This window comes from Canis lupus, chromosome 7, assembly GCF_011100685.1.
Source record: "Canis lupus familiaris isolate Mischka breed German Shepherd chromosome 7, alternate assembly UU_Cfam_GSD_1.0, whole genome shotgun sequence".
In the NCBI taxonomy this organism is placed as follows: domain Eukaryota; kingdom Metazoa; phylum Chordata; class Mammalia; order Carnivora; family Canidae; genus Canis; species Canis lupus.
In genome coordinates this window covers 40113518-40125700 of record NC_049228.1, presented here as the reverse complement: position 1 = coordinate 40125700, position 12183 = coordinate 40113518, and the positions used below count along the sequence as shown (strand labels likewise).

Below are 12183 nucleotides of genomic sequence, written 5' to 3'. Positions count from 1 at the left end.
AAGCCTTCTTCCTGCGTCACATGGGAGATTCTTTGTGGTCATCGTATGTGACGTAACCCACTGTTTGATGGTATCCCTCCCTGTCTGGCTAAAGTTGAAACTCTTGCATAGAGCTAAGTGCTGAAAGAACTTAAGGGCATAATAGGCCTGTGCTTATAAAACAAATGTTTATGTTTGCTCCTGTGAAATAAGATAGAAAATAGTCTAATTTTACTAGTGTTTTCTTAGTAGGTCTTGAAAATGTTTTATTATATTTTAGTCCAAGTTTATGCCGTTAAACGTTGTTCTCCATTACTGGCAATCCACACGATGCCAGATGAACCCAAGCATCAGAATTCAGACTCCTTTACTCCTAAGACAGGGCTGTCTGATTAATCCATTCAACCAAGTAGATTGCAGAGAGAACATTATCTGAAGTGATGTTTTAAGGGCATTCTATTTCAGAGTAAGTTTCATGACGGAAGTCTTACTGGTAGTGAGACATTTTGAGTGATTGATGGACCATTTAACACTGTGTCTCCACAGTTCCAGGACCTTCCGCAGCCCTCACGACGATGCAGCTCTTCTCCAAGCAGAACCCCTCAAGACAAGAGGTCACCAAACTCCAGCAGCAGGTCAAGACCAACGGCGCTGGTGTGACTGTTCTCAGGCGCGAGATCTCTGAGCTTCGCACCAAAGTGCAGGAGCAGCAGAAGCAACTTCAGGACCAGGACCAGAAACTGCTGGAGCAGACCCAGATCATAGGCGAACAGAACGCACGGCTGGCGGAGCTGGAGCGCAAACTGCGGGAGGTCATGGAGAGTGCGGTGGGGAGCTCCTCTGGGTCAGGGGCCAACGAAGAGTCTCCTCGGAAACGGAAGAAGGCAGCAGAAGCCATAGACTCCCTTAGGAAATCAAAGCGTCTCCGGAATAGAAAGTAAAGGGGGAGTGTTTCCAGCGCCAGAGGAAGACGTGCTCAGCAGCTGAGTGGTTCTGCCTGCAGGACCTGGGAGCCTCGGTGCCCCCCAGGCTGCCAGGCCTTCGGAAGGAGCACGACTCCTGCTTGGACTCTTCCTGCTTCTCCCAGTTGAACTGATGCACAGAATCTTTTTACTTTGCAATAGATTTGTACTAACCAGACCTGTTCTATCATGTTTTGAGGAGTTAACTTTTTTCTGTGCAGATAATGTCTAAAGTAAGTTTATTTGTTTCTGCATATATGCACATTACAGAAGGATCTGAAACAAACCAGTCTGGACAGACTAGAAGTTAAGTTTAATACAGAAAAATGTCCTGTTTCACTTGAAAGAAAAGACCTACTTTTTAAATGGACAATATCTTGTTTAAAAAAAAAAAAAGTTGACTTTTTGTTATAAGTGACCTTTGTCTGGAATGTCTGAAAAGTAGTAAATGCTTTTTGGTATCAAAGTAATGGGTAACTAAAACGGACTTCCATAGTGTTGGCTGTAGAAGGGGCCTCTACAGTATTGACTATCTATTTTTATAAACTACTGGCAAGGGACTTATCCAGTTGTTATATACATGTTTTCATTTCTCTTCTGGGGCCATGTCCTCCATTTGCATGGATGCATGCATTGCCTAGTCAGCTCACTTAAGAAGCTCTTGCACTGGTATGGACCTTGAACCTCTATACTTCTCCACTTTTTAGAGCAGCATTAGTTTATTAGAGCGCCTGACATCTCCTACCACCACGACAGCTTGCCTCCAGGGAGGCATTTGTCAGACCGTTTGTCCTCTGCTTTCACAGGAACAGGGAGCATGGAAGCCCATCTGTTTTCGTTAGGGTTCAGGTACATGGGCCGAGGCAGAACCCCAAACTCCCAGGCTCTATCAGTGTCGGACCTCTGGTGACTGGTGTAGCGTCCCTTCCTCACCACTGCGGGTATGAGTAGGGGATTCAGCCGTGGGCTGCAGTGTTGCCATTGAAAGAAAGCTTGTTGGAGAAAAGCGTACTCTGAGAAAGCATTTTGATCGTTTTGTTTCTGGGGGATGACCTGAGGGAAGCATTTAAATATTAGTTTCAAGCTTTCCTTATTCTACAACTTTAAACAAAGCTTTAATTTCGTTTGCACTCCTGTTTTGAGCGTGTAACTGGAAAAGCATGTCTTGCACTGTTCACCCTTCTAAGCGGTCACTTTAAGCACCTCCAAATCGTGTGCAGTGGTTACTTTCCCCAGGTGGATATTTTTGAGGCATTCAACGATGACTGTCCTCATTTTATTTTCATGTACTAAATTATGTAGTTATTATTTGATAAGTTCTTTTATCAACTTTTACCAACTGTTGCTTTGGGCTTCAGTTATTTCAAATAGGCTTAGGTGTAATATAGGAAATGACCCCTGTCCAGGTGGGAGTTTGACACCTGCATGAAACCTAAGGTTTGGGTAAGTACCTTAGTGGAACAAAAGCACAAGGTTGCCGCCCTTTTTATCCGCCCACCATGACATCACCTCACCAAATGAAACTTTTTCTTACCCATTTTTAATATTTTCCTTACATAATACTGTCCTTAGATTTTGATCAATTCTCTGTCTGGCTTGGAAACTCCCATTTACAATGTAGTATGTTTTCAGTGAAAAAAACCATATAACATCCAAGTGTTTCATGGTTTGTTGGGAAGGTAATTTTAAAATAAACAATTTCCAAAAAACATTTGTCAGCCAAGGTCATCCATAAAAGTCCCCGTCTGGAACTTGTTTTCTTGGCAGGTGTCATTTTTGTAATCCTAGGATTGAGCCATATTGTCCTGACTCTGGAGCAGGCCTGCTGGAGTACTCATGGCTGTTAATATTCCGCCTTCCTGGTAATAGGAAGATGCTAGAGTAACCAGGTAACATGTTTACAGGTTTACAAAGTAGGATCCTTAATGCATCAAAGGGATAGGACCTCAGATGACTAACAGTTGTTAATAAATTATTTCCACTTTCTTGGATTGCTTTTTAAACCACACATAGATACCCAAATGTATGTAGAGTCTTCCATTCGTTAACATGAGTATTTGGCTTTCACACCATCAGAAGGTAGATTTTGAGTTTCGGAATCCAGGTTTCTGCAGGATACACGTGTCACTGTCCATAAGGTCCATGGGCCCCACTTGTACGCACTACGGTTGTCCATTCAAGTCTTAATCTTCCTTAAGGCGTCTTGCCAAAAATCGTGTGAGGCTGTGGCCTTGACCGATTCAATAGCTCTTACACTTAACTTTTGGATCACATAGTGGGATTTAGGGTTTGACAAATCACAAATTATTTTGACCAACTGAAACTGACATGTCAATTGTGGATGAGCCCCTGAGGAGGAGCCATCTCACCTGAGGGTTAGACCCCAGGGGTTTCAGTGCTGTTAGCGTCATGTTGTCCTTGATTAAGAGTCCCTGAGTCACCCATGTCATCTTCCTTGGCTGTTTTTCAGAGACTTCTGTGCTGACAGGTCCACTCCCACTTGTGAATTGATTATGGTCCAGCACCACTGACCCAGACACAAGGGGACTTGCCCCTGCCTCACAGGCACAGGGCCCTCCACATCTCTCCCACACAGATTTGGTCTGGTTTTCACATAATCTGAAATACAAATGATTTCAGGACATGAGATTACAGAACCTGCTGCTTTTCAAGCTCCTATTTTGCTGTACAGAGCCTGGAAATAATGGGGCAGACACAAACTCACTAATTAATCATACTGTTTTAAAAACCATTGGGGTGCCATCTGGTCTAAAGCCACTGGTTTTAGAAGCAGCTTTTTTCTTTTTTGTTTTCTTTGTAAAACGTGGTTTTTGGAGTACTGAATTATAAGGGGCTTGCCTTAATCTCTATTTAGTAGTTTCAAGATGTATGCTCTATTCTACTTGTTAACATGTTGAAATATTCTATGTAGCCCCAAAGGTGGGTCAAACAGTATAAGTCATGACTAAATAAATAAGCTAAAGGTGTCACTATAGCTGGATTTTTTTTTTTTTTTAGATAAGATGGACATATGAACAGAGGCTATGTGTAAGAAGCAAAAACCATGGCACCTTGAGATTGCACTATTTTTTGCATTGTTTTCTATGCCATTTCATAGCCTGCACTTTAGTCTCCAAAGAAACAATGTATGATGTCCCAGTTCCTTATTAGTAATAAACTGTTTCCTGAGACAGGGCACTTAATTCTGTTTTACTGAGAGAGTTTCTTGGAGGTGGATCCCTTTCCTGAGTTCTCTATTTCCTTAGCCATAATATTTTTCTAGGATCTAGGAACTCCCGATCTTCTCTGTTTCCAACAGTATAGAATTTTAATTTAATGTAATGTAAAATCTCATTCTTGGTGATCAGCACATTCTTACATCCTGCCCTAGTGGTGTGTACCCATTTGTTGACACCTATCCAACCCTCTAAAAATATGTAAGTACGATCTGGAGCCGGGAATAAAAGCATTCTGAAAGGTAGATGTCCCATAGGATCCTGGCTTGTAACTGGCTATTTCTAATAGATGATGTGAAATCCAATCTGATAATGCCATCCAACTTCTCAATATCTGAGTCCCTTTAACTAGTCCACAAAAGATTAGTAAGTTAAAACACCCCGGAAATGACAAGCTTCAGTAGCCTGCCATCAGGGATCAATTATTTTCCAAAAAATACTGAAGCAATCAAAAAAATTAAACTGGCAATCAGTCAACTGCTGCCCACCATTTTATTTTTAATAGTGCATTGTATCTGTGGCAAGTATGATAGGCCCAAGTAATGTTGGCTTTTTCCAGCTTGCTCAGAATAATTGCTAAATTGCTAAAATCAAAAGTTAAACTTGTCCTGTTGTGTCTGGAGAGAACCATGGGATTTTAGAAGCATATTGGAAATCTATTGGGTCAATTGCCAAAGTATACCGGTCCATATTCAAAGCTATACCAAAAGTTTAGAAGTGTTTGAAATTCCTTATGTGGTACCATGTCTGTTTACTTATGCTCATGAGCAACAATGAGTTACTAGTTTGCCTTCTGGAATTTTAATTGTTATAACCTAATTCAATTATTGGAAATGAAAAGCACCTCCCGCTCACACAACAGGGTACGTAAATAAATGTGTTGTAACCAACGCTACTTGTTTTCTTTGTATTTCATGCACAAAAGGTGATGGAGCTCCACTTCTAGCAAACACCGCTATAACTAGCTACCACCTCCGGAAACACCATGTGTTGTGTGTGTTCCACGGGTCCTGGTCTTCATAGCCGCCCTAGAAAGCAGGTGCACCCTAGGGAACATGAACACGGGGTAAGCTGCACATTCACAATATTCAACCAAGTGCCTAAGTGGGATTTGAACACAGACCTGCCTGCCGCCAAAGCTTCTGTACTTCCCACCATGCTGTACTACATCCTAAACCAGTGGGGAGCTTTGAGACTCTAGATTACAGTAATTCTAGTTTTAATAATAAATATATAGATGAACATTCCATACATCTACTAGAACCAGTCAATGACCAAACTGCCACTGTCAAGAATAACACATAGAAGAACTTAATAGCCCAAAAAGGCTGCGCTTGGAAAAGATAACTTTTGTCCTGAAGTTTCTTGGCAATAGATTGATCCGAAGCATGCAGGTGGAACACGTTCAAGGCTTCTGGGACCTGCAGTCCTGTACAAGAGGCAGTCCTAACAGTAGATGGGGTCTGAAGCCACCAACACAAGTCCATAGTTGCCGTACTCTAGTATATGTTGCCAATCAGTTCAAAAGAGTGTTCACCACCAGTTCTTTTGCCCTGTCAGGGACGAACATCAATTCTCTTTTCAAAATTCCCTCCAGCTCTAAAACCAATGTTCAGAATTTCGATGAAATGAAAACATACAAATCAATCTCACCAATTGGACTTCCAAGAAAACTTAAAGTTTGCATCAGAAGACACTATCAACAATTAAAAAACCACCCACAAAATGGAAGTAATTATTTGCAAATCGTGTATCTAATAAGTAGTTCATATCCACAACGTATAGAGAACTCCTAAACTTCAGCAGTAAAAAACAAAACAAAACAAAACCAAAAAACCAAACAATTTAAAACTGAAGACCTGAATAGACATCTCTCCTGAGGATATATACAAATGGCCAAGAAGCACATGCTTATCAGCACCCATTAGGGAAATGCAAACCAAAGTTACAATGAGATGCCACCTCTCATCTATTATGATGGCTACTAAATTTAAAAAACAAAAAACAGAAAATCACAAATATTGGCAAGGATGGAGAGTCTGGAATTATCCTGCCCTGTTGGCAGCAATAAAGTGGTACAGCTGCTGTGGAAAACAGTTTGGTGAGTCCTCAAAAAATTAAAAATCTGAAGAAAAAAAAATTAAAAATCTGAGCTCCTAGGTTGGTGAACCTGTGAAATGTGGCTGGAGGGGACGTTCCAAGCCCCTTTCCCATGCCTAACCCTGTGCGTCAATTCTATCGGCTACTGATTCATATCCTTCATCATATCCTTTAAATAAACTGTCAAACACTAAAAAAATTAAAAACGGAATGATCACATGACCTAGCCATGCCATGTCTGGGTATATAGAAGCATTGGAAAGCAGGGTCTTGAAGAGAATATTAGTATACCGTGTTCATAGAAGCTATTTGCCATAGCTAAAATGTGGAAACCACCAGCATGTCCACTGACAGCGTGTGCATACCATGGAATATATTCAGCCTTCAAAAGAAAGGAGATTCTGACGTCTGCTACAGCATGGATGTACCTTGTGGGCATCCTACTCAGTGAAAGAAGCCAGTCACATAAAGACAAATACTGTCTTTATTATATAGCATACTTGGATTCGTCAAAATCTAGGCTCAGAAAGTAGAATGATGGCTACCAGGGGATGGGGAGAGCGGTGAGGGGCAAAGTTTCCATCTTGCAAGAGGGAAACAGTTCAGAAGTTGGCTCGTGGTGATGATCGCACAATACAAATGGACTTTATACCACTGAAGTGGTTCAGGCAGGAAATTTATGTTGTGTGTATGTTACCACAGTAAAAACAAAATTGGGGAAAATGAGAGGCATTGACAACTACAGATTTCCCTCGAAGCACTGATGGGCGGAGTTCCACCACTTTTTGTGCACTGTGTCTTAATTTCCATTCATCTCAAATATTTTCTGGTTTTCTATGTGACTTTGACTTCTTGGTTACTTAGGACTGTGTTGATTAATTCCCACATATACATGAGTTTCCCAAATTTCTTTCCATTTTTTACTTCAAATTTCATTCCCCAGGGACGCCTGGGTGGTTCAGTGGTTGGGCATCTGTCTTTGGCTCAGGGCATGATCCCAGGATCCGGGATCAAGTCCCGCATCAGCCTCCTTGCGGGGGTCCTGCTTCTCCCTCTGCCTATGTCTCTGCATCTCTCTGTCTCTCATGAATAAATAAATAAAATCTTTAAAAAACAAAACAAAAACAAATTTCATTCCCCGGTAGTCAGGAACCATACCATCATTGCAGACCTCTTTACTTTTCAAAGCTTAGTTTATGACCCAGAATGGGGTGTATCTGAGAGGACATTTCCTGTTGTACCCAGGAAGAATATGTATCCTGCTGTTTTGTGTAGAGTCTTCTGTAGATATTTTGTAGATCTGGGGGGCTCATAGAGTTTCCAAGTCTTCTCTTCCTGTCTGATTGTTCTCTGCCCTATTGGAAGTGGGAAATTCAAGTCTCCAGCTATTATAGTTGAATTGTCCTGACCCCTGAGTTCTATCAGCTATGCTATCATTAGAAAAAGACCCTCTTTATCTCTGTTCATTTTTTTTTTAAAGATTTCATTTATTTTTTTGAGAGAGAGCACAAGTAGGGGGAGCAGCAAAGGGAGAGGGAGAAGCAGACTCCTCCCCATAGAGCAGGGAGTCCGACATGGGGCTTCATCCTAGGAACCTAAGGTCATGACCTGAGCCAAAGGCAGACGCTTTACCACCTGAGCCACACAGGTGCTCCTTTATCTCAATGTTAAAGTCTGTTGTGTCTGGCATGTGCAGAACCACTCAGCTTTCTTGGGTTGCATGAAATATCTTTTCTCGTTATTTTATTTTCGAGTTATTTGCATCTCTGAATCTGAAGTGTCTCTTTTGCAGTCACTCTATATAGACAGTCCCCAACTTACAATGGTTCAACTAACAATTTTTTGACGTTACAGTGGTGTGAAAGCAATATGCATTCAGTAGAAACCATACTTTGAATTTTCATTTTTTCCTGTCTGAGACAACACTGTCTTGTGATGGTGGGCAGAAGCAACAAGTCATAGCATCCAGTCAGCCATGTGATCGTGGGTGTAAACTACTGATACAACCACTCTGCTTTTCACTTTCAGTATGCTATATTCAATAAATTACATGAGATATTCAACACTTTATTATAAAACAGGTAGTTTTGGGATCCCTGGGTGGCACAGTGGTTTAGTGCCTGCCTTTGGCCCAGGACGCGATCCTGGAGACCCGGGATCGAGTCCCACGTCGAGCTCCCGGTGCATGGAGCCTGCTCCTCCCTCTGCCTGTGTCCTGCTCCTCCCTCTGCCTGTGTCTCTGCCTCTCTCTCTCTCTCTGTGTGACTATCATAAATAAATAAATAAATAAAAATTAAAAAAAATAAAAAATAAAACAGGTAGTTTTGCCCACCTATAGGCCAACGTGAGTGTTCTCAGCACATTTAAACTAGGTAAGGCCAAGCTATGATGTTCTGTAGGTTAGGTATATTAAATATATTTTAAAATTATTTTTAAAAATCATTTCTACACCCAACATGGGGCTTGAACCTATAACCCCAAGATCAAGAGTCACATGCTCCACCAACTGAGCCAGCCAGGTGCCCCAAATGTATTTTGACTTATGGTTTATATTTTTAACTCACTATGGGTTTATTACAACATAACCCTATCAGAAGTCAAGGGAGATCTCTATTGGAGCTTATATTTTTATTTAGTCTGTCAATCTCTGCCTTTTTATTAGATTCCTTAATCCATTCACATTTAATGTTATTGTTGATATAGTTGGATTTATTAATTATTGCTGTTTTACTTTTCTTTCTTTCTTTTTTAAGATTTTATTTATTTATGACAGTCACACACACAGAGAGAGAGAGACAGAGACACAGGCAGAGGGAGAAGCAGGCTCCATGCAGGGAGCCCAATGTGGGACTCGATCCCGCATCTCCAGGATCACACCCCAGGCTACAGGCGGCACCAAACCACTGCACCACCGGGGCTGCCCTTACTTTTATTTCTTATGTCTCATGTCTTTTCCCCCCTCTATTCCTCCTTACTGATTTCTTCTGTATTTAGTGAATATTTTCATTATATGAAAATTGTGTTAAATTTTAATTCCTTTAATGATTTTTTTCTACTACATGTTTTTGTTAAATTCATAATGGTTGGTCTAGGGGCTTACCATACACAACTTATCAAAATATTGCAAGTTTATTCTAACCTTATACTCCTATATAGTTCCATTTCCTTTTCCTCCAATTTGTGCTATGATCGTTAAACATATTACATCTGTGTATGTTACTAGTCCTAAATAGTTATAATTGTTACTTTATGTAATTTTGTGCCTCAGAAGGAAACTAAGATGAGAGAGACTGTATATGGATTTTGTTATACTCGCTTTATTTACCATTTTCATTTCTCTTCATTTGTTTCTGTGGATTTGAGTTGCCATCTGGTTTCATTTCCTTGTTCCAAGGCAGCTTTGCTCCAATCACATGTGTTGTTATTATTTTACATTTGTATATGCTATCGGGCCAACAATACAACTATATGCATATTGCTTTGTACAATTGCTTTTTAAATCATTAAGAAAGTAGAAGAAATAAGTGCTTATGCTAGCTTTTATAATTACTTACCTTTATTAGTGCTTTTTATTTTTTCCAGTGGCCTCTGGTTATATTCTGGAGTCATTTGCTCTCAGTGTGAAGAACTTCCTCTAGTATTTCTTAGCAAATGGCTCTTTGAGCAACAAATTCTCTCAGTTTATGTTTATTTGGAAATATTTACCTTCATATCTGAAAGATCGTTTTGCTGGATATAAGATTCTTAGTTGCCAGGATGCTTCCCCCCACCCCCCACCAGCACATTGACTATGCCATCCCACTGCCTTCTGGTCTTCATTGCTTCTGAGGAGGAGTCAGCTGTTGACAACTGTGGGGTCTCCTTGTATGTGATGAGTCATTTTTCTCTTGCTCTTTCAAGATTTTCTCCTTGTGTTTCAGCATTTTACTGATGTAAATGACATAATGATGTGTCTGGGCATTGATCTCTTCTTTTTTCCACCAAATCCATGAGCTTGGTGTCCACTGAGCTTCTTGGATGTAGGGAATAATGTTTTCCAGCATATCTGGGTGGTTTTCAATTATTTCTTTCTTTGAAAAAATTTGACTACATTCCCATTACATGTATATTGATTATTTTAGTGGTGTCTCACATTTCTCTGATGTCTCTATTCTTCAATTGTGTGTGTGTATGATAAAATATACATAAGACACTTTAGGGATCCCTGGGTGGTGCAGCGGTTTAGCGCCTGCCTTTAGCCCAGGGCGCAATCCTGGAGACCCGGGATCAAATCCCACATCAGGCTCCCAGTGCATGGAGCCTGCTTCTCCCTCTGCCTGTGTCTCTGCCTCTCTCTCTCTGTGTGTGTGACTATCATAAATAAATAAAAAATAAAAAAAAGACACTTTACCATTTTAACCATTTTTAAGTGTATAATTGGCATTAAGTATATTCACAGTGTGGTACAACCATCATCACTATCCAGTGCTAGAACTTTCTTCTAATATCAAACACAAACTCTATACCCATTAAACAATAGCTCCCTATTTCCTGCTTCCTTCAGCTTCTGTTAATGCCCGTTATTTTTTGTCTATGTCTGGCCAACTTTTATACTTTAACCATAGCAGCTCCCTTTTTATCAGGTTTTCATGGGGGCAGGGAGGGTGGCAATTCTTTGGCTTAAAAATATAAGTTGAAGAAAATTATTGCCTGGGGAAATACAGAAAAATACAAGTCAGGTGGGGATGGGAATGGTAATAAGTTTCATTTGAAAGGATATTTGTTTTAATAGAGGAAGACAGTGAACGCGTGTGTGCATGAGTAGAAGAGGGGCAAAGCGAGAGGGCAGAGAGAATCCCAAGCAGTCTCCACACTCAGCACGGAGCCTGATGCAGGGCTTGATCTCATGACCCTGAGATCGTGACCTGAGCCAAAATCAAGAGTCAGATGCATAACTGACTTATCCATCCACACGCTCTCATTTGAAAGGATTTTTTGAGTAGCTCTGTGGTCAGAAATGGTCCGAATTAGAAGTTGATATTCAGAAACTGGTAGGAAAAAGAAGACATATAGATGGCCAAAAAACACATAAAAAATGCTCAATATCACTAACCATGAGGGAAATGGAAGTCAAATCCACAATGAAATGTCATCTTACACCTGTCAGAATGGCTATTACTAAAAAGTTATTTTGTTGTTTTACTCCAGTACTTTTCCTAAAGTGTTCCTGCAAAATGTTTCATCTTCAAAGAGATTCATGGAAAAGACTTCAAAAAGTACAAGTTTTTCTTTTTTTAAAATGTAATTATATTTTATTTTTAAAGATTTTATTTATTTATTCATGAGAGACAGAGAGAGAGAAAGAGGCAGAGACACAGGCAGAGGGAGAAGCAGGCTCCATGCAGGAAAACTGATATGGGACTCGATCCCGGGTCTCCAGGATCACACCCTGGGCTGAAAGCGGTGCTAAACTGCTGAGCCACTTGGGCTGCCCTCCTTTTATTTTAATATTTTATTATTTTATTTATTCATAAGAGACACACAGAGAGAGGTAGAGACATAGAGGGAGAAGCAGGCTCCTCGCAGGGAGCCTGATGTGGGACTTGATCCCAAGACCCCAGGATCACACCCTGAGCTAAAGGCAGATGGTCAGCCCCTGAGTCACCCAGGCATCCCTAAAAGTACAAGTTTTTCTGATAACTTTAAAATCATAAAACTAGGGCATCCCTGGGTGGTGCAGCGGTTTGGCGCCTGCCTTTGGCCCAGGGCGTGATCCTGGAGACCCGGGATTGAATCCCACGTCGGGCTCCCGGTGCGTGGAGCCTGGTGCATGCTTCTCCCTCTGCCTGTGTCTCTGCCTCTCTCTCTCTCTGTGTGTGACTATCATAAATAAATAAAAATTTATTTAAAAAAATAAAATAATAAAA

At 40.8% G+C, this 12183-nt stretch overlaps 1 protein-coding gene across 1 annotated transcript in view; it reads left to right on the top strand.

Moving 5' to 3' along the window:
- FBXO28 (F-box protein 28) overlaps positions 1-5067 on the top strand; it is a 33597-nt gene extending 28530 nt beyond the window's left edge. Inside the window, exon 5 of the mRNA XM_038542887.1 lies at positions 526-5067. Within this exon, the coding sequence (XP_038398815.1) occupies positions 526-920 (395 nt within the window). The 3' untranslated portion in view covers positions 921-5067. The remainder of the gene's footprint in view (positions 1-525) is intronic.
- The last annotated feature ends 7116 nt before the right edge of the window (positions 5068-12183 follow it).